Source organism: Ovis aries, chromosome 8 (assembly GCF_016772045.2).
Source record: "Ovis aries strain OAR_USU_Benz2616 breed Rambouillet chromosome 8, ARS-UI_Ramb_v3.0, whole genome shotgun sequence".
NCBI lineage: Eukaryota > Metazoa > Chordata > Mammalia > Artiodactyla > Bovidae > Ovis > Ovis aries.
In genome coordinates this window covers 84,476,245-84,499,463 of record NC_056061.1, presented here as the reverse complement: position 1 = coordinate 84,499,463, position 23,219 = coordinate 84,476,245, and the positions used below count along the sequence as shown (strand labels likewise).

The 23,219-nt window shown below is 46.4% G+C and overlaps 1 protein-coding gene across 8 annotated transcripts in view; it reads right to left on the bottom strand.

The window, feature by feature from the left end:
- MAP3K4 (mitogen-activated protein kinase kinase kinase 4) overlaps positions 1-23,219 on the bottom strand; it is a 147,538-nt gene that overhangs the window by 25,022 nt on the left and 99,297 nt on the right. For all 8 annotated transcript variants that reach the window (XM_060419873.1, XM_060419875.1, XM_060419876.1 and 5 more), the window contains exons 4-13: positions 20,589-20,831; positions 17,611-17,757; positions 13,116-13,273; positions 9,391-9,507; positions 7,141-7,240; positions 6,879-6,962; positions 6,334-6,597; positions 4,254-4,403; positions 977-1,138; positions 425-558 (exon numbers count right to left, since the gene is read on the bottom strand). In XM_060419873.1, the coding sequence (XP_060275856.1) occupies positions 425-558; positions 977-1,138; positions 4,254-4,403; positions 6,334-6,597; positions 6,879-6,962; positions 7,141-7,240; positions 9,391-9,507; positions 13,116-13,273; positions 17,611-17,757; positions 20,589-20,831 (1,559 nt within the window). The remainder of the gene's footprint in view (positions 1-424; positions 559-976; positions 1,139-4,253; positions 4,404-6,333; positions 6,598-6,878; positions 6,963-7,140; positions 7,241-9,390; positions 9,508-13,115; positions 13,274-17,610; positions 17,758-20,588; positions 20,832-23,219) is intronic.

Sequence of the window (23,219 nt, the reverse complement as noted above, 5' to 3'; positions counted from 1 at the left end):
ACTGGAAAATTATTACCTAGGACAAAACACATTTGTGTCTCTATCTGCCTCGTGTTCAGTACGATTATAGGGCATTTTGAGAAAGGCTTCTTAGTAAAGGAACTGGCGACTGATTTCTTTTCCATTCAACACTAAATAATGGGTGTAAACTTTACCAGGAAAGAAGATTAGCAGTTAAGAAGACCTGTCCAGGAAGAATGTGACCTGCCTAAAGATAACTCATTTTGGAACGATTACAAAAGAAAAGTATTTCAAGAGTTACTGGAGTTTTTATGTGGATAGGTTCACACACACAAAAAAAAATTACTGTCAAAGACTTCCAAATGCTTTCCCATCATCTGCTCAGAAACCCCAAAAAACACCAGAATGGGGTGTCTCCAGCCCACACGGGGCTCAGGGAGGAGCCGCCCTGCGTGGTCATTACCTGGGTCTTGTCCCTCTGCCGCTCTCGCACTTAGTCAGCACGTAATTCATCCATTTCCGGGCAAAGCTTATATACTTGTCTCCTATCTTCTGTTTAAACTCGCCAGACATCAAACGAACAACTTCTTTATGATACTGTAAAAAGATTTCATGTATATCAAAATTAAGAAGAAAACAGTTACACAAATACTTAACATACTGTGTAATGCTGTTTAAACGTCATTTTTCTAAAAACAAGAAGCAAAAGCCAGTGAACTTTACATACTGTAAAAAGAGTGTGAAGAGTTACAGAGAAAATAATGTCTTCAAATGCAGTTTCACAAAGGTCTTACTCATAAGCTTAAATCTAAAAGCTGGGTATCTATCTGACAGTTTAAAAGTAACCCAACATTTCTGACATCCAGCAAGGGTGGAAGATGACATTCTGGACTAAGCTGTGATTACAATAATGGGATCAAGAGATGTGCTGTGCAAGATTCCTAATGCTTTTTGTCAGTAAGTCACAAAGCTATGGCAAAACTGTGCCGTGCTTTGCCTCGTATTTTGCACCTACCTCGAACCCGAAATTGTACCCTTGGATCATGGCTTCTCGGTAATACTGCTGCAGTGTAGCAGACTCAGATTCATCAACTTCAGCATCGAATTCTGAAGTGAACATGTGGTCCACTCGGTCAATGGCATCACTTATTCTGTTGCAGAGCTCTAAGGCATCATTCTAAAGAATCCCAAACCATGATTAATCCGAAACGGAACAGATCACACAACATCTATCCTATTTTAGAGGAAGGTTCCTCTCATCATCATACAGACACTGACCACTGTAATACAGTACAGTCATATTTATTTTGGTTATTCAAAAGTAATGACAAAAGAAGAAAAGTTTGGTATTTTTATTTGTATTAGGTATTCTGAAGACCTGATGAAATACAAGAGGAAAACAACCTATTTGAAATACCATGCCTGATTACATGGTGGTCTTTGAACAGACGCTTACAGCCTCAACATTTCTACACATCACCCACAGGTGTGTCTCCCCTTGGTGCTTGCTCAAATGTTAGCAGGATTTCAGTGCCACAGAGTAAACTAATGACATGTTTCTAAGAGACCTCTACAGTGTTACTAGTCACACTGTCCTCGTCCCCCTCAGGGCGGTTCTCAGCTGGGGCCAATTTTGCCACCCCAGGGGCATGGGCGATGCTGGAGATAGTTCTGGCTGTCCGGTGTGGGGAGGGGTGGGCACAGACTTGTGAAACCGGCTGGCATCCACTGTGCAGAGGTCTGGGATGCTGCCAGACATCCTACAACACACAGGTGTGTGCTGTGCTTAGTCACTCAGTCGTGTCTCACTCTGTGACCCCGTGAACTCTGGCCCGCCAGGCTCCTCTGTGCATGGGGATTCTCCAGGAAAAAATACTGGAGCGGGTTGCCCTGTCCTCCTCCAGAGGATCTTCCCAACCCGGAGATCGAACCCATGTCTCCTGCACTGCAGGTGGATTCTTTACCACCTGAGCCACAGGACAGTTCCCCAAACAATTACTGACTGGCCCAAAGTGTCAACAGTACGGGGGTTGGAAAGCCCTGCCCTAGCACAAGTTTTGTTGTCTTCCCTAATCAACAGTACAACAGCTCCAAACTCGGTTCCCTTTCCACTCACCCTTCAACACACACAAATATAATGACCCTTTCCCAACTGGGACTCCAGATGTGCTGTGACACAGGATTTCCCAGCGCTGCTTAAGTCTGGATGTTGGTCAAAACGCAATTTGGTGATGTACTCTCTGCTCTTTCTCTTTTCCTTTAACGTTAGCATATTGAAAGTAAGCTAGATAACTCTCTAATGAATATCTGTATCATTTATTTGTATATAACGAGCAGCTTATTTTATTAACAAATCCTTTGAACCTGAGATGAAAAGTGAAAGCTTTCGGCAAAACGTTAATTAGTGAGCGCTGTGAGCAGGATTTGTGAGACCAAATGCCACTCTTTAAGAAAATAGAGATTAAGCTTGATGAAGTTTTTATTCCCAGATGGGATGATTCACGTTATTGCTCGTTAGCTAGTGAATGGGATGTATTCACTGGATTATGTGAGAATTGGAACCTTAAGTTAAAGCAGGCCAAATTTTTAGAGGGCTTCCCTGGTAGCTCAGCTGGTACAGAATCTGCCTGCAATGCAGGAGACCCTGGTTCGATTCCTGGGTGGGGAAGATTCACTGAAGAAGGGATACGCTACCCACTCCAGTATTCTTGGGCTTCCCTTGTGGTTCAGCTGGTAAAGAATCCACCTGCAATGCAGGAGACCCTGGTTTGATTCCTGGGCTGGGAAGATCCCCTGGAGAAGGGAAAGGCTGCCCACTCCAGTATTCTGGCCTGGAGAATTCCATGGACTGTATAGTCCATGGGGTCGCAAAGAGTCGGACATGGCTGAGCAGCTTTCACTTTCACTACTCAAGCGAGTCCCCTATACTCTATTCCAAAATATTCTTCCAAAATCTTTGATGACTCTCTGGGGCTTAGAATATGAAATTCAGAATCTCCCAACAGTCTGATTTTTGCCCACCTGACTTTCTACCAGCCGCATCCCCCACTCTTTCCCACTGTATATACCAGGATCCAACCAAACTAGATGGATCCTCTGTGAGTGTTCCCATGACCCTGATCCATGGATGCCACGCCCCAGTGTTTCTCTCACTGGTCCCTTCCCAACCTACACCTTCAGAAACCCTCCCCAGCTGCAGTGCCTCCACAGCTGCTACTGGGAGGACCTGGTCTCCCGTCCTCTCTGCTGCAGTGTGACAGGTCAGGTCCTTAAGGCTACAAACTTTTCAAGCTCACGAACAATCAACATCCTATACAATTCTGTACTCTCCAGAATTCATTAACTCAAACTAAAAGAAAAAACAAAAGTCCCCTGCCCTGGTATTAGAATGGGGTGACAATCTATAAAGGGGCCTTCCCTGGTAGCTCAGTAGGTAAAGAATCTGCCTGCAATGTGGGAGACCTGGGTTTAATCCCTGGGTTGGGAAGATCCCCTGGAGAAAGGAACAGCTACCCACTACTATTCTAGCCTGGAGAATTCTATGGACTGTATAGTCCACGGGGTCGCAAAGAGTCAGACACGACTGAGCGACTTTTACTTCACAATCTATAAGGGAGAATGTTTACAGCTAAACAAGGCAAATCAGACTGGCAGAACAAAAACAAGCGTTTATCAAACTCCTTGTGATTTTAAGTGCTTCTTCAGGAAGCAAAGCCGTGATGTGACAGAAAACTGATGGCTTGTGGGACAGTGATGAATGGAGTACCAAATAAAAAGTAGGGGGAAACAGGAATAAAAGGCAAGGCTCTAGCTTGTCATGAACTCTGAAGGTCTTTCTGCCTGTCCACAAGCCACAGCTGGTTTTCTCTATTATAATCAATTTGACTGAATCATCTATTAAGTGAAACAATAAATCTTTTTTTTGTAAATTACACATTTTTGACTGACAGTACCTCTAGTAAACACTGGTAACTGCTAAAGGAGAAAGAAACTGGGTTAGGAAGGAAGAGACCTAAGGTCCAATACTAACCAAACATGTGACCTTAAGAAGTCACACAACTATTTAAATTTTCACCCTTTCCAATTCCAATGTTCCACAGTTCCAAGGAAGATGCAGGGAAAATTCTAACTTAGACACGAGACACGGGAAACGTGGGAAGAGACAGAGAATGGGGAGGACAATTGAAGAGTTCAGGTCCCTGGAATACTTAGGTTATAGCACACCAACTCTTCCCTTGCATTGCACCAAATGCAAATAAAGCATAGTGAAGACTGAGGTGACGATGGAATACCTTCAGCTGCTGCAAAGCTCTGGCGATGACGGGCTGACTGGAAGTCTGCTCCTGGCGTAGCGTCATGAGTCCTTCGATGGACTGCTGGAAAGCTTTTCTATGGATTATGAGCTGCGCGGAGTGCATGACAACTAGTAAAAGATTGTCCACCTGGGAAGAAAAGCGAGCACAGGGCTTAAACGCAGACCCAGTTGGCTGTCCACTCTAGTTCAACCCCCAGTCTCAAAGCACCACCGACCCCAGGGCCCCCCGGCCAGCAAGCACTGGATGAGAAAGCGCATTGTTGGACTACAGCTGCTCCCCTGGAGCACTGCAGCGGGCACCAGTGGCTAGACTCTCCAGCACAGCGGGGAGAAACCCCACGGGATGGTGTGGGCAGGCAGTGTCTGGAGTATGCTAGAACTCCAAGACACAATCCTCCTGGAGCGGGGACTGAGAGTGTGTGTCTGCACCGGAGCAGCGTGTGAGGATGAAAATGCGGGAGTAAGAATGGGAGGAGACGAGGGGCCTTCTATAAAACAGAAACCAAGACTGTATTACTTGCATTCTTTAAGTGACGGTCACCACCGTATTCTGAGTAGACATGTGATGAGATGTATGAATTGTAAGGATCACTCTGGAAGTACCAAAACGAGCACCGGATGAGAGGGAGGAAAGGTGAGGCTTGAAGCAGGGAAACTAGAAGTGAGGCCCTGCCACAGGAAAGGGGCGATCAGCTCCGACCCAGGAGCGGGCCCAGGGATGCAGAGGAAGGCTCCCTGACTGGAAAGGCTTCGGGGCGGGGGGAGCTGTTTAAGTGGAGGGAGGTGGGGGCTGGACGTTTATGAACAGCCACATCCTGGCTTAAACACCAGAGTGGACAGAGTGCCAGTCACTGAGACAGGGAGTACGCAAGAACAGGCGGGCTCCTGGCGCTGGGGGCAGGCGGCTGGGCTGTCCAGCTGAGTTCGAGGTGCGGGTGCGCACTCACTGCCACTCCAGAGCTGAGCACAGAGGTGGGAGGAGGCTTCTTACAGGTTGTGTGTGTTTGTTACCTGGAGCAGAATTCCTGTACAATGCTGGACGGCATGCTTCCGCTGCTCAACAGTGTGAACAGCTACATGTACGCACACACCCCCTCCCTCCGGGACCTCCGTGCCCTCATCCCACCCTCTAGGCCATCACGGAGCACCGAGCTGAGCTCCCTGGGCTACACAGGAGCTCCCCACTAGCTGTCTGTCCTATACACGGAAGAGTATGTATATCAGTGCAAGGCTCTCTGAACACAGCGGCTGCACAGCAGCACCCCACTAGCTGTCTGTCCTACACACGGAAGAGTATGTATATCAGTGCAAGGCTCTCTGAACACAGCAGCTACACAGCAGCTCCCCACTAGCTGTCTGTCTTACACACGGTTGAGTATGCATATCAGTGCTACGCTCTCTGAACACAGCGGCCTGAGCGGCTTCTTACAGTCTTAGTTACTGAGGCATACAGACTGTCAGAGGATCACTGCCAGGTAGGCAGCTGACAAGCTGACTACGCAGAAGAAGGGAGTCAAGTAGCCGGTGACAAGGTAAAAAGTTTGTCTTGTTTATAGAGTGATTAGCCGCGAAATCAACACTTGGAGAGCTGAGATGTCTGCAACGACAAACTAAATGAGGGACACAATTCCTTCCGGGTCACGAGTGGGTGCCTCTAACTGATGGACGTGGCTGAAGCGAGGAAAGACATAAAACATTTCAAATACTTCAGTACAACTAAAGAATCTCCCAGAATATTTTAGGACAGTAAGGAAATAAACTCGTCAAAACAGCAAAGTCCAAGCAGTACATGTTTCTGGGGCTTCCCCAGGGGCTCAGGGGTAAAGGATCTGCCTGCATTGCAGGAGACCTGGCTTCAGTCTCTGGATTGGGAAGATCCCTTGGAGAAGGGAATGGAAACCCAATCCAGTATTCTGGCCTGGAAAATCCTGTGGACAGAGGAGCCTGGGGGACTACAGTCCACGGAGTCAAAAAGAGTCTGGGACATGACTGAGCGAATTAAACAACAACAATGGTAACAATAACAACACTGCCTCCAGGCAGGGCAGGGAACGGACCTGCATGCTTCTCAGGGTGTCAACCGTCTCCACCGCAGGCACGATCTTGACAGGCTGCGCCTCCCAGGCGGCCCAGCCGTCCTCGGAGTCTGGAGTGCGGTCACATTTGGTCAAGAGTAGATAGTCGTCAATTAGTGCCTCGTCTGAGTCTTTGGAGCAGTCCTTCCCTGCAGCTGCGTTGAGTAACTGCAAAATAATGCTCTTCTCCTCAGCAAGAGCGTCTGGAACAAACACCTGCAAGTTTTCTAAGCCAGGAATTTGTACCTGGAAGAGAAACGATCCAAAATCCTGAATTAAAGAGCACCATCTATTACAGAAATGTTACTGCGCATGCTTCGGGTTCCTCATCTACATCCTTAACACGAGTTAGTAAGCACGGAGAGCTCGGCTTCTCTAGTTACAGTATCAGGAAATTATGGGTCAGTCTTAACATGGGGGTCCACATATCGACTGTGAAGCCCAAAACGTTTACTACCTACATCTTTAAGACAAATTTCTGTCTAGAGTAAGAAAGGTAAAATAATTCTACCGCCTTAACTACGCACCTTAACGTACTGCTTTGCTTTCAGAACGTCCAGAAGGTCTCTAACTGGGGCTGAAAGTATGAACTCTGCAGCTATTTCCAGGTCCTAGGATCACAGTTACAGAGAAACTTCTTTAGGGTTAGCTTTTTAAAAAATAAACAGACTTTGATGGAAAACAAGAAAATTCTGTAAATAATTACCCTTCAATTAAAAAATTAATTAATTTAAAAAATAAGATAAAAGGAAAAAAATAAGTAACAGCTCATCAGGACTGTGAATGCACCTTTCTCAGCATCTTGGCAAACCCCAGCGCCTTGGAGGCTCGTTCCCTGGCCTCGTGGAAGAGCTCCTTCAGTGCTCGGCTGACCTCTATAACCGACCTCCTGCCAGGCGGACAGAAACCCAGTTAGAATGCATGAGGGAACACCAAGAAATACACAATAAAGACAGAGCAGATTCCAACTCACGTTAATAAAGACTAAAAATTTTAGAAACAAGCAATTATTACGAATGCACTCGAAATATGCTGTAGCTTGCTCCCACAGTTTTCTGGAGAGTACTTGCAGATATCAGGTACACTGAGCAACCGTCAAAGGGCAGTGCACTCCATTTCCTGAAAGTTTCACTCAGTTCAGCTCAGTCGTGTCCAACTCTGCGTGACCCCATGGACTGCAGCACGCCGCCAGGCCTCCCTGTCCATCACCAACTCCCGGAGTTTACTCAAACTCATGTCTGTCGAGTTGGTGATGCCATCCAGCCATCTCATCCTCTGTCGTCCCCTTCTCCTCCCACCTTCAATCTTTCCCAGCATCACGGTCTTTTCCAATGAGTCAGCTCTTCGAATCAGGTGGCCAAAGTATTGGAGTTTCAGCTTTAGCATCAGTCCTTCCAATGAACACCCAGGACTGATCGATCTCCTTTAGGATGGATTGGTTGGATCTCCTTGCAGTCCAAGGGACTCTCAAGAGTCTTCTCCAACACCACAGTTCAAAATTAACAATTCTTTGGTGCTCAGCTTTCTTTATAGTCCAACTCTCACATCCATACATGACTACTGGAAAAACCACAGCTTTGACTAGATGGACCTTTGCTGGCATTTCATTAGGATTTCATTAGAATACATAAAATACTTTTGCCACCTGATGCAATTGAGAGCTGACTCACTGGAAAAGACCCTGATGCTAAGAAAGACTGAGAGGAGAAGGGGATGACAGAGGATGAGATAGTTGTATGGCATCACCGATTCAATGGACATGAATTTGAGCAAATTCCGGGAGATAGTTAAGGACAGGGAAGCCTGGCGTGCTGCAGTCCATGGGGTCGCAAAGAGTCAGACACGACTTAGCGACTGGACAACAACATCAGGATAACTCTTGGAGTAGGAATTAGGCTCTTGACTCTCGGCTCATAATCTAACTAAAAAGGAGCAGTGAACCAGGGAATATTTAACACCAGCTCCCCCTAAACTATTATCTTGTGTGGTGCTTGCCAATTTTCTTGGTGTGGATACACCTATCACAGAGGTTTTCAATCCACCAAAAGGACATCACTGAGCTGTGACTTGGGGGTGTGCACGACCCACAGGGGTGCCCTGGAGCCAGGACAGCCAGCCCCACACATCACTGTGTGTGAACCCCCTTTCTCGATCCACCCCCAGTAAACGATCAAAGCACTGTAAGAGCCATCCTCTGCTTCACCACCCCAATGACTGAACTCGCTTATTCTGAGTCTACCATGTCAGCGCCCAAAACGGCAAGACCTTCTATGAACTGATTCATTCCATTTCTCAATAATTCAGCATTTTCCCAGGTGAGAGCCTATGTAGTGACTTCTTTCTTTAATCCTGGTATAAAGAGATTCCGGTGTTATGAAACCCCAAAATGTGTTTTCTATCAAATGCTGGAAGGTGAGAGAAAACACCTCTAGAGAAGTTAGTTCCGCCTTAGCACTTCCTAATGTTGACTCACAGGGTACTGTTGATAACTGGCCACAAAATAGCTCTGAGTGGCACATAAGCCACAAAAACAGCACTTTAACATGGCTCACCCTCAATACTGTGTGCACACAACTGAAGGAAACACAGATGAACCAGTCACGGTTTCTCCTACTCAAGCTTAAAGTTCAACAGAAGGGGTAAGGTGAGTGTGAAAACAACAAAAATGCACCAAACGTCAGTTAATGTATTCATGGACTACTGCAGAGGCTTTAAAGGACAGAAACTAGTTAACTAAAGACAGTCCGGAACATGCGAATGAATTCTACCCTAGCAGTTCTTAGTCAACTGAAACTACATCGTCTCTAAGGATTAGCTTAAATAACAGTCACCTCCAAGGACAATTTCACATAAAACCATAACTAAGAGATCACACGAAAAGATGATACAGCAGTCACACACAAATCCCTTTAGATCTACAACCCACATTCTTCGAGTCCAACATGATTTGGCCTCAACAAGGGGCATATTATAGGCTCACTGCCAAGGGTAAAACTACATAAGATCAGAAATGGGAGAGGAAAGGAAATCAGCCCCAACCTTATTTCATCTGAAGCACTGCTGTCGTCGGCACTGTTCCAGAATTCTGTACAGCTCTCCTGTAAGCCAGCTTCTAGAAAGCTTCCTGTCGATTTCAGCAGCATTCCTGCAATGTCACTAAGGGAACAGAAGCAACAGACGTAAACCAGAGAAGAAAAACCGTCCCCCCTCAGTCTAACTCTGGAATGAGAAACTGAAAGATTGAGCTGGTATGTCGACAGTTCAAAATCAATGACAGTGACACTTCTCCTTTAACATAAAATCACGATTAACATGAAAAAAAGCAGAAATCGCGATCGTGGAATGTATCTACCTTTGTTCTACTACCAGTTTTCCATTATAAACCTTAAAATCTTAAATTACATTCACAGTAGCTATGTCATTACCACAGGCTACTTTCATCTTAAATGTTCAAAATGGTATAAAGTGGGCTCAAATATGTATCTATGACAAAATATTTTTAAAGGCTCAATAAACTAAATGATAGCATAAGAAACAAAGTGAATTCCTTAAATGCAGTTGCTTTTAAAAACTTCCATCACAATTTTCATAGTCAATGAACATGAACTACTATAATCACTGATGCTTCTCATCAAGTATACACTCTAAATACTAGGGTTAAAAATGCAAACCCAAATGTATAAAGCAAATCTAAATGAGTCCAGCGAAAATTCAGCAGCAGCCTACTGACTTCTATGATGAGAGGAGCTTGGAGCCTAGTGAAACAGAGCAGTAAGCCCACAGCCAGCATCAGATGGGGCAGAAGGTAACTACCAGGGCAGCTCTCTGAGGGCGCGGGCTCAACAGGCCCTGCAGGTAGGAACTAGAACAGCAGAGGGCAGCGGGGTTCTGTCAGGAGGAGCACGGACCAGGAGGAGGGGGAGGGCAAGTCGAGGAAGAACAGGAAGGATGATCGAAGCGCACGAGGGTGTGTTAAGCAGGAGGCGGGTCCGTGAAGAGAAGCTGCCAAGCTGGAAAGAGCAGAGCAGAGGGGAGTGAGACCAGGACGGTAACCCAGCCGTGCCAGGGGAGGCCTCGGACGTCCAGCGACTGTGTGATCGTGCTCTGGTAGGCAGAGAGGGTGGGCTGTAACAGGGACCAAGTGGGAGAACGGCCTGACTAAAAACGTGCCTGTAAAGGGCAGTAGTGTACAAGGACATTCAGGATAAGTTATTCAGCAACTAATCAGTATCTGTTATGGAGTAATGAGCAGCAAACAGAAGAGATAAAACTTCTTCAGTACATGGAGGGGAAAAAGAAGCAACAAATCAAACAAAAAAGAAGACTACAGAGTACTTCAACTATTGACAAGTGCTCTGGAGAGGAAAAATTAAGGAAGAACACTGAGGTGCTCTTGCAGGAGTTTCAACTTTAAACGTGGAGAAGATAACATCTGGCCAAAGACCTGCAGGAAGCGGGGAAGTAAGTCGTAGGAAACAGCCCGAGCACAGGGATGGGCAAGCGCAAAGAGCCTGAGGCAGGCGCAGGCCGGGCCTACGAAGAAAAGGCAGGAAGGCACTGCGGCCGCAGAGGACGCGCAGGAGAGCCCAGGAAAGGAGGATACGGAGCTCGTGAAAAGTCAGACTGTGCCTGGTCTCACGGGCCACTGATTAGGTGCTCTTACTCAAGCACGGAGAACCACTGGCGTATTTTTGAACAGAGGTAAAAATGGTCTGCAAGGAGATCAAATCAGTCCATCCTAAAGGAAATCAATTCTGAATATTCACTGGAAGGACTGATGTTGAAGCTGAAGCTCCAATACTCTGACCACCTGATGTGAAGGGCATACTCATTGGAAAAGACCCTGATGCCTGGAAAGAGAGAAGGCAGGAGGAGAAGGGGACGACATAGGATGAGATGGTTGGATGGCATCACCAACTCGATGGATGTGAGTTTGAGCAAACTCCGGGAGATGGTGAAGGACAGGGAAGCCTGGCGTGCTGCAGTCCGTAGGGTCACAAAGAGTCAGACACGACTGGGCAACTGAACAACAGTAACAAAAAATTGTCTGATGTCCAGTTTAACAGGATCACTGAGAATAAATCTTAGAGGATGCAGGGCAAAAGCAGACTCCTGAGGGAGCTGCTACAGCAATACAAGGGAGAAATAACAGGCTGGGAAGCGGGGAAATGGGCAGTGCTGAGCGGAGGTCAGATGCTGGTTATACCCCAGAGGGATAGCCATGGGGAACTAGAGATGGTGTGTGAGAGAAAGAATGGGGTCAGGGTTAACGTCAAGACGGCTCGAAGGAGCACTGCCGCAACACAACAAACACCCAGAACTAAAACCGTGCAGGTGGGCAGCCCCTCAGCACAGGCAGTGACGAGGCTCCGGAGCTTCTCAGAACACGGGACGTGAAGCTGAAGGCCACAGACTGCGCTGAAAAGGAATCCAAAGGACAAGACAAAGATAAAAGGGAACACTGACAGGTACATAATGACCCTACAAAGAAATTAAATAACAAGAATTGGTAGTGAAATGAAACAGTAACCTTTTCAAACATCTTTTTTTTTCAGCAAAGCTTGACTGAGAACAGAAGATGCAAACAGAAGAAATTACAGATGAAACAGAACAACGGAAATTAAGAGGGGCAGGAGGCGTCGAAAATGGCCGTGAATATGCATTTCCGTAAGGCTGGCTGTGGAAACCAACCCGAACAGGAAACCAGGACATACTGGGAACCCTGGCCTGAGGCCAGCTGAGCAAGAGCAAGTTCACTGTTCACTCAGAGACGGAGGAAAGCGTAAAGACCAGGTGGTCAGGGCGGAAGAGTCAACACAACATTCTGAGATACACAGAGACCTGCGGGGTGAGGACAGTGACTCTCTGCAGGGAGAAGAGAACTCTGCAACAGCTGAAGTCCTGGAGGGTGCACACAAAGCCGGGTGGGGGCGGGGGAGGAAACGAGCGCTGGGGATAAAAGAGCTCCTAAAAAGGTAACAGACTAAACTGCCGACGCGGCAGGTGAGAGAAGGCGGCACCACGGGGCGGCCACGGGGTCAGAGCCAGGAGGAGGCCTGGTCCCCAGTCCCTCAGCAGGGAAGCAGCCCCCAGCCAAGACCACATACCTCACACCTCGCTCTCCACACTCAGGTGCCTGCACTTGAGAAGACACATTTGTGTCCTAGACAGACAGACCAGTGAGCACTCCCCGCTGCTTCATGCTTGTCCTTTGTTTACAGTTCGGTTCCTTCACCATATATAAACACCCAGTTTATACAGAACTGTGATTGGCATAACATTCCCAAAACAGTGTCGGTGAAAACATCTGCTTGGCAGGCTGCAGAAGTGCCCACCAAGACGGATACAAAGACTGACGCTTGCAGGCCTACTCCACTCGGCAAGAGGCCTTAAATTCTCCTCCTTTTATATAACCAAGAGGGTGCACCCCCATGGCAGGATTTCTCTACTTCAAAACTGGCACACTGGGTGGATGGGGGGGGGGGGTGGTGCACGGTCCTGTGCACAGTAGGATGTTTACCAGTGTCCCTGGCCTTCACCCAGTGAATACAATCAGAACCGTTTCCAGACCCCACCACACGTCCCGGGGGCAAGTCACCCCTGGCAGAGAACCACCACTCTAAGGATGACAAAGCCCAGGAGAGGAGCACATGGGAGGAACGAATGTTTGTCGTTTTCACATAATTAGACCCTTGCACGTGGAGAACAGAACCTGGGAGCAAACCAGAAGCGAGAAAGGAAGGCAGCCACACGAGGATTCCTACCAGAAAAGTTTTCCAGCCTGTGCTTCTCCTCCCCGGATGTAATGGGTTATTTCTTTGGTGAAATTCCATTCTTCTTCTAGCAGATTTTTTAAACTATGAGATGCTTGAGGTAACTGCTGTAGCATTTGGATCCAGCTTCTCATGTAATCAAAATATACCTTAAGAGACAAAAAAACGCAAAAGGAGATATTTGAGAACAGGATTGATAACAGAACATCCCTATTAACATGAAAACTGTAAGTCGGACAAGAGGAAGAGGGACCACTGAGGCATGAAGCTCTGAGGGAAGGAGATTCTCCATCACTATTAACTGAGGTCTAAATAGGATTTTTCTTTAATTGTATAACTCAGCTCCTTAGCAACTGAACATATTATTCACAACTGCTGCAAGTTACTAAGAAAATAAAACATTCACACTGTACAGAAAAATACAGTGAAGTAAAAAAAAAATCAAAATAATAACAGAAATTTTCATGTTTAATATACTGTGAATGATATTCCTTTAAGAGCTTGGGACCTTTATTTCTTTAATTATTTAAGCTTTAGATGGTCTCTTACATGTTAAGAGGAGGCAATGAGCACCCTTCTTCCCACTATTATGTTCCCAGCATCCAGATTCTCATGACATAATTTTTCAAGGTTTATGACATATAAACTATGCTCTATAACCAAAATACTTGATTGTTCTAAGGAGGAGTTTATGTCCACCACAGTTCATCTTCCAACAGCTTTCACAGTGCTAAAATTCTTGTTTTATCTGCTGCTTAGCAGGGTTTTACTATGATGTACTTTTTCTCAAGACAGGCTCACAATTGTTATTTTACAAAACATCACTGTCTGTGGATTCTTTTACTGAAAGGATACCTTGACTGGGTATAAAATGTTTGAATTACACATCCTCTCCCTCGGAGCCTTGAAGACTTTACTCCGGTAGCTTCTAACACCATGAGTCATATTAGAATCAACGAAACTGCTGACAGACTGATCACCACCCTCCCCAACCCCTGAAGGCGGCTTCCTTTCCCGGCCTGGAGGTTTACAGGCTCCTTTCTCCAGGCCTGGATCTCAAGGACCTTAGCAGGCTACACCTTAGGGTTCTCTGAAATGAGCGTTTTCTGAGATCCAATAATAACTTTCAGTAGGCAAAAACTCTGGAATTTTTCACTTAAAGAAAACTATCTTCTGTTGTATCTTTGGAGTTTCTGGGTCCTCCTCCACCCAGGCATGTGGCATGAATCTCCAGTCACGGGGCCATTATGAACACAGCTGTGTAGTGGAACCTGCGACTTCAAAGGTCTATGCCCATCTCATCCCAACGAAACAGGTCTTTTGCACATCAGGCTCGGGACCTCCCTTTCCACTCCTGGAGGGCAGCTTCATCTCCCTGGCTTCCCTGAAACTGTGCTGTCCTGAGAGCCCTCTCAAGGGGCGGCTGCCTTACAGCATACCACAAGGGCTGCCAATGGCCGCATCTTTGTGTATCCCCATTGCTACTTTCAAACCATCATCCTCACACAGCCTTATTTAAAAACAAAAGAAACACTCTGCCCCTTTAAGGTTTCCGTGATCAGGTGTGCCCTGGTCGCCCCGTCTTTGCACCATCAGCTACTGATTTTTCACGGCCCAGAGGCAGTCATCACACAGCAGCCTGTGCTTCAGCCTTCTCTCCGTCCCAGGCTCAGCTGTGTGACTTTAACATCTGGTGCACCGCCCCCCCACACCGATTCAGGTCCATTCTCCGACTGCCTCCGGTTCCAAGCACCTTTCCTCCTCTCTGACGAGGTTTCCTTTCTGATCCTGGCATTTACCAGAACCGCCCAAAACCCAGTTCAAACGTGCTGATGCTAAACCCCCCTTCTCGCTGCAGGCTGCTTGCCCAGCTCCCCCACTACACTCTCTCCTCACTCCATCAGGAGCTCCGGCGCCCTGGTGCCTCTTCTCCTTCAGACTCACCCCTCTCCCCCTCCGTCCCCTGTCCTCCCGCAGAGCTCCTGTCGGCACCTGCCACCTCCCCACACTCTGCCAGCCCGCAACGCCTCTTCATGTGCCTGTCACAACCCCAGAGTGAGACAAGCCCAGCGCCCTTTCCCATGCCCACCGTCCTCCAGAAGCTGAGGTCTCCAAGAGCCACACCACGGGGAGGGGCCACTCTGCTACACAGTCACATCCGCCAAGCACAGAGCACACGTTCCTGGTAATACCTGAACCTCTGCTCAGCCCATTCACTTTCTCTCTACAAACCCAAGTTTGAAATTTCTCCATTTTCCTCACATGGCCAAAATCCACTGCAACCCATTCTCACAGGTGATGTCAGCTCTCTTCACACACACAAAAAACCTCTGTTATTAGATATAAAAGCTCTTATCGTCCTGAGACAAATAACATGAACGTATATACTGTTAAATTACCATTCTTCCCTTTTTAACAGTAGAGGAACTGGGCCTCCTGCTAAGCCCAACACTTGTGTTTTGAGGCCCGTTCCCTTGTGGAACCCAAGGAACCCTGCACTCCCAGTGTCCCCTTTCCCCTCACGTACATAGGAGATTTTTTCATTTCTTTCATTTAACAAAATCAATCCGAAAGGCTTTCAAATGGTCTCGTATCTTCAATTTAAAGATCTCACTGGATCCAGCATCTCCAGTACTCATCCGCCTGCACGAACTGGATACCCAGCAATCTCTCTACATACCTGCTCCACACCCAACCCATCCCTGAGTCCTGCCAGTTTCACTTCCTTTCTTTCAAAGGAGTCAAAGAACCCCCGTGCCTTTCCCTGAATCTATGCTATTCCTCTGTAACCCAGGGACTAGTGTGTGCACCACCAGACCAGACCCCGCCTGGTCTCTCTCCAGGCTCACAGGACAGGATACGCCGCAGACAACACGACGGTCTCTGCATACCACAACGCCTTCGGTCTGCAGGCTGTCCTCCTCGGGGCCACGCCCTGCGGCCCGGCCACACCCCGAGGTGCCACAGCTCTAATTCATCGCTCTATGAGCCCTCCGCGTGGAAGGGAGGGCGGCACGGTGCACTAAACGACTTGCTCGCCTCTCCAAAGGCCACGGTCTCCTTCCTTCTTGACGAAACACTGGCTTTCCTTGGGTTCCACCAGTTCTCAAGTTATGCCCCGCACTACTTCATCTAGGACACGCTGGGACACAACTTTAAAAATCACTGATAATTTCTAGTCCTTCATCTGTGAGATTACGGTGATGAACTAAGGGACATGATGGCTCACACAGAAAACTAGAAGCAAAGTCAAAACTACCTTCTCAGCACTGCTAAGGCCCTCTAACCAGCTGAGAGTCTCGGGACTTCCCTGCACCTAGGCTGTCGACCTCTCCCAGGCACACGAGGGCGCTGCGGGTGGGTCACCTGGACGGCACAGCTCGCCTGCCTAATCCGCACCCTTCCTGCCTCAGTGAGCATCCCATAAAAGATGTGGCGTGCGTCTTTGTGAGGCCACCAAAGACAATTTGGAAAGCAAGGCACTTTTTGTCTTTTTAAACTTCTGGTTTAACTACTCACAGAGAGAAAAACTAACTTGCCTGCTGTTTTTATTGTAAACTATTCAATGACAGGCTTTTCTGACACAAGAAATATACACAGTATTCCAAAACGCGGCCACATTTCATACATTGTCTGTATTCTCCCAAACAATAAGAAAGTCACTTTAGAGTCAAAATTATTTCTCGCAAGATACCAGATGTAATAAGTCCTCCCCAGCCATACCCTTTCTTTTCTCCTTCTGCTAGAGGCTGAAAAACTGAATCCTTGAGGCCCAGCCTCCCCTAGAGCGAGGCGGCCACGCAGCAGGTCTCGTCAGGAGGATGTAGGGGACTTCTGCTGGCTGGGGCTTCCAGGCGAGCTTTTGCTCTTCTGGACCTAGCTGACAAAGAGACGTGTCCCTCTGCCCCCTTCTCGTCCCTTCCAGCCTAGAAAGTGAGGGTGGTGTGTCTGAAGGTGCTGCAGCCATCCTGAGGCAGGATACAGAGAGGTGTCGAGCAAGGGTGACGGCTCTCCAGAAACAGCATGACGGCAAGCCTTCCTGTTTCCTATCCTGTTTCATCAACCTGCCACATCACGTAACCATCTGGGCACCTACTCAAGCAGCGCTAACGTGGGTTTACTGTATGCCAGCACTCCACCAAACACTACAGAAAGCAAAAGAACTCGAGTCACAGCCCCCGGCTTGTGCAGCTTTCAGCCTAAACTGGGGAAACCCGAGGACAGACGAGCAGCAGTACATCACTAAGTATCAGACAGTTACGATCGGAACCACCGGAGGGGTCCAGAGAAGACATGCAGAGATGCACGCTCGAGGTGAAAACTGCCAGCTAACACTCGGAAGTGAATCTTGAATGGAAGGATGAGGAGGAGAGGAGACACGTAGAGCAGGAAGGAATAACAGGAGCACAAGCAGAGAGCTCGGAAGAGCCAGGAGAAGACACACACCAGTCAGACATCTCCCGCGCCCCCCCGGCCCCGCCCTGACCATCAGCATTTTGTGCAGGTCCTCCTCGAAGGCGTCGATGTTGCAGTCAGTCTTCTCCGGGTGGTCTAGGACCTCATGCAGCATGAACTGGTAGTACTGCTTCATCAGGAGGCCGCCCTTCAGCACCTCCTTACACTCTCTCACCAGCTGCAAGACAGAAGGCACAGTTCCACCATCACACACGTGCCACCAGACAACTGGCTGGTTTTCACACAGTTCCCGCGCAAATCCTCAAAAAACTCAGGAAAAGTGAGCGGTGCCTCTGAGAACCCTAAAATACTTTCCAGATTCTTTATCCATTCGTTCACATAAATAACTTAGTAATCTCAAGTGAATAATTAAAACAAATCAGTGAAAATAAAAGTATTTAATATTACAGCATGGGTACACAAAAAAAATATATACACAGAAAACTGATATGCTAAAATATATTCTTCTACAAATAAAAGTTTTACAGAAAATAAATTCTACAGGAAAAGGTCTATGTTTCTTCTAGCTCACATTAGAAGACAAGGAATATAAGACAAAAAAAAATTCCTCATGAGACTGGTCCTTTTTAACAACATCGAAACATTAATAAAGATTCAAATGTACTCACACACCACAGAGCCTGGGGGCCTTTGTAATAATTTAGCATACTTAACTATTGTGATTTGTGGCTTTTACCATCAAAAAACCTCTATCATCATAAAAACAAAACAAAAGAACCTAAGATAAATCTGATGGAATTAAATAGAAGCTGGGTCGGGGGAGGTGGGGAGTTGTAAGGAAACAAAAGGATGAGTGAGACTCCCTGCTGCGTGCAGGCCCCGGGGAGGCACTCCCGGGGAGGCACTGTGAGAATGGAGGTGAGACGGAATGACAGGACCTGTACAGTCCTTCCATTAACAGCGTGCTGGTCGCGAAAGTAAACTGGTGCAAACTTACTAGAATCCAAACATGTGTGACTCACTAGTTAATTGTCACATTTTATACTCAAACAGTAATCAGAGATCCAGGCTAAAACTGATACACAAATATATTTATCACAATATTATTCAAAACAATGAAGATTAGATAAATTATGATGCACTGATACAGTAAAGTACTAGTGCAGTCATTTAAAACCTTATTCTGAAAAACATTTAAGGGTGAAAATGCATATTCTTTTCTTTTTAAAATCACTACATGTGCAGAAAGCATGTACATATAGGAAAACAAATGGAGAGAACTATACCAAAATGTTATAGCAGTTATCTCTGAATAGCAGAATAAGAAGATAGCTTTCATTTTTCTCTGTACTTTTGAAATTTTCTGTATTTTTCAGATTTTCTAAAATAAACATGGATTGCTTTATAACAAGATCCCCTTCAAAATGTTTTTAAAATAATTACTCTCAATAGGAGAGCAATGGCTAGAATTAAATCTATGAAAAAGTATTAACATAAATTTCTGTTAAGGATGTCATTTAGGTGCTTACAACTCAATCTGAATACACTATAGTCAAAATTTCTATTTTATTTTTACTCTAATAATGCTTCACTGGGCTTCCCAGGTGGTTCAGCAGTAAAGAACCCGCCTGCCAGTGCAGGAGACAGAAGTTTGATCCATGGATTGGGAAGATCCCCTGGAGGAGGAAACGGCAACCCACTCCAGTATTCTTGCCTGGGAAATCCCAGGGACAGAGAGCCTGGCCGGCTATAGTCCATAGGGTTGCAAAAGATCTGACGTGACCTAGCAACTAAGCAACCACAACAAAGCTACATCAATCCAAGTATTGGTTTTTTACTTTCCAAAATGTTTTAACATAGATGACTGTTAACAAAGCTACATCAATCCAAGTATTGGTTTTCTACTTTCCCAAATGTTTTAACATAAATGACTGTTTAATCCTCACAACAGCCCTATTAGTAAAAGGTCAACTCCCCCTTGTTTCACCTGGTTATGTTCCCAAAGTATGTATTTGCTCCGTGGGGAGGGGAGGTAAGGTATTTTTACCAAACACTCTAAGTAATGGTTGTGATATGGGGGACAAGTGAAAAGTACAGCCCACCTGGACGGCAGCCAGTGACCAGAACCAAGATGGTGAGAAGGAAAAAGCGCCAAGGTGGGCACAGAGCTCGGGCCGGTGCTGGACAGGAAGAGAGGTGATGAGGTGCAGGCCCAGCCCTCCAGTCCCGTCAGTCACCGGGCTCCACGCCACAGAACAAACCACACCAGGCCTGTTCTCTGCGTCCCGCCCCGCCTGTCCTTCAATCGGCACTCGCCCCCGCTGCCCGTCTGACATTCAGGGCCAGTGAGCTCCCAGACCTAACTCCCTGGGGATGGACAATCGCAGGCCACACACACACAAAATCAAAATCCAGTGTGGTTATTTCATATAATGAACGTCAATATGGGAACACTGTGAGGCACAAATATAAACGCTCAGTCTGGTAGATGCAATTGCGTCCAGCCATTCCTCTATTACCTGTGGAATAGCCAACTCCCTGAAAATCCCACCCACGTGAATAGTAACTGAGAAAGCAGAAGCTGTCATTGCTGCTTAAACTGTACAAGTGCCTAAGCAAGAAAATAGCCACACACTCTCCACCCCCCCCCCTCGCCCCGCATACCACAGGCCTTCACCTGTCTATACAAAGCTTCAAAAAGAACAAAACGATAAAGAACTGAAAGTCTCTCTTATGAATGAATCTTAAGTTTCCAGTCTTCAAAGACTGATGGTAACAGGATACAGAGGGTCATACCAGCGTGTGCACCCCTTTTAGAATGAGGAAGCGGAAGACAGAAAGGGTGGAACCACCACCTCATTTTTAAAGACTGCATGGAAAAAGAACATTTCAATTTCCCAACAGAGAGCAGCTTAGAAACACTAACATACACTAATTTTCACTACTTGCAATAATTAGGGGGGCGGAAAATCCTAAAAAGAAAAATTCAAGTCTATAGAAAAAAATATAGTAAGAACTCGGCATTTTCTGAAAGTCCTTGAGACAAACCTGCTTAATACTCAAGAGGGATGGCTCTCCAGCAGGCCTCTGCTCCAGCCTTAACTTGAGACATTCGTGAATGACGTTCAGAAGGACTCGGCAGAGGACTAGGAAGGCAGGCTCGAAGGAGGGTAGATCCATGGCCCTCAGCTCCTCCCAGGACACGGTGCTGCACTTCTGCTCCGAGGAAGGCGGCGTCCTGGACAGCTGGACATAGTCTGAACCCCACATGGGGTCTGGGAACTCAGAAAACTGCAACACAAAGGCAACAAAGCGTGAGAGCACCCAGGAGCTTCTCTAGAATTGCTGAGAAACCCACAGAAGTCGTCATTTTACAGGAGAAATAATCTTTAGAATAATTCACCATTTTCAATACAGACCTAAAAAGCTCTAGGAGTGTTAGAAAAGGATAACAAGAACTAACGCAGGAGGCCTAAGGGGCACGAGCTCCACCCCTGGCCCCCCGGAGGAGGGCAGGGCAATCCACCGCAGCATTCTTGCCTGGAGAATCCCATGGACAGAGGAGCCTGGTGAGCTGTGGTCCGTAGGGTCGCAAAGAGTAAGGTACGACTGAAGAAACTTAGCACACACACACACAAGAACTAAAAATAAAGCTGTGTGATACCTTTATCAAAAAAGCGTAGTAGGAAAAGAATCAAGCTCATCGTTTTCATCACACATTTTTTATCATACTTAACTAGAGCATTTGGTTCTGAGGTTATACACAGTATTATCTACAGCTATCTCTAGACTGAGAAAACCAGAAAATTATTAAATCTGAGAGATGACGACAAAACCAGATAGCCATTTGTGAAACATAAAAACTGTGGGTTCGATCAAGTCTTTTGTCCATCTGTTCTCCTGAGTTACATCAAACAAAGGCTAAAAAAATAAATCATAAAATTAACCTGGTCAGTCCCACTCAAAATCTGTCTATCTGATGTTTCCCAGGAATCCTACTGTTGCTCACCGTTCACGCAGTTACCCATCAAATTCCTCATGCTCTCCCCTTGAAACAGCAGATCTGAAGCTCTCCCAGTGTTCTTAAACCTCTGGCAATACCATCCTGACCAATCACTCCAAGAACTTGCCTTCTCCTTTTACTGAGAAAACTGAAGCCATCAAAATTCGAAAATCTCAACTTTTCTTCAACTTATAACATCACTCACTAATCACAGCTGCTCCTCTTTACTGGTCTCCCAACTCACATTCTTTTATTGTCCACACATATTTTTGCATCTAAATTAACACATACTTTTAGTTTCCCGTAACAGGCAACGATTTCTAAAATAGCTGCATAATTTAAAAAAAATGATTACTTGTGATAAATGTGGTCAGGGTTAAGACACGTCTGTGTGAACGCTTTTGGCGGTGTAAGTGCTCGTTTCTTCTGGTGTGGACAATGACATCAGATAAAATGTTTATTTAGAGCTCTACAAAACTCGGCAAACTTTCTAGGATAAAATTCTGAAGAACAGTTTTGGCGTTCTCTGTAGTTCCAGCCTGCTGATTCATCTGCTTCAGGCTCACTGGGAAGGGACAACCCCTCCTTCTCAACAACTGTAAGACAGCCCAGAGATCCAGCGGCCAGGCCCACCCAGCTCGAGGAGACACATTCCTGCTGGCGCTGCGCTGCACCAACCCATCCAGGGAGGACGGGACATTACAAAGCTCCTGATCATGGAAGAGATCGAGGTAAAAGAATCAGAAGAGCTGACACTGATTTAATAGTGCAGGACACAGGAGAGAAGGGCGAAAATACTCCTAATGCAAATCTCACTAAACTCCTCTGGGGGGAAAAAAAAAAAAAACAACCAACCAAGATTCCTTAAAGAAAATCCATGACAGCAGTGAAAACAGGAGTGATGTTAAAATCTGAATATACAAATTAGAAATTAGAAATTAACTGTAGAAATGACCACTACAACCTAGGGCAAAAGAAAAAGGGATAGAAGTTTTGAGTGACAAATAAGATACCTGGAGGGCAGGTCTAGAAGCTGTTAACATAAGAATAAGGGGAGTTCCAGAAAGATCAAAAGGAAGAGGTGGATGAGAGATCTCTGCAGAGTCAAGCTATCCCTGATTTGTGAGGAAAAAGGAAAACACCCTCTGCATAGGGAAGAACCCAAGTACAACTCACTTACCTTCTCTAAAAAACTACCAAGGAAGAATGGGAGGTTTGAGTCAAATCAAAATTGGTAAGAATGGATGCCCAAGGAAACGAGAAGCCGTGAATCTCAAAGGAAAGGAAGCACAGAGGCAGATACGACTCCACAAAGGTGACTTGGCCAAGGACTCCAAGTCAAGTATCAGCAAGGAATACTGGAAACTGCAAAAAATTTTGAAAGCATACTATAAGGGAAAACTTGGATCTTAAATTCCCAATTGTAATAAAACACGGGGAGGGGAAAGGGCGGGAAGGTGCAAGAACAGCCTAAACCCTCTCCTATTTCTCTTTCCCTAAAGTTCTGAAAACAAACATCATGTTTAAAAATGAAGAACAGAAAAGGATCGGGTTGGAATCCAATGCACGGTTACTGTAAGCTGAGAGAGAAGGGGCTGAAGACCCTACAGGCCACGACAGGAGGCCAGAGAGACAGGCCCACCAAAGACGTGAGACAGGCCCGACTCCCCAACAAC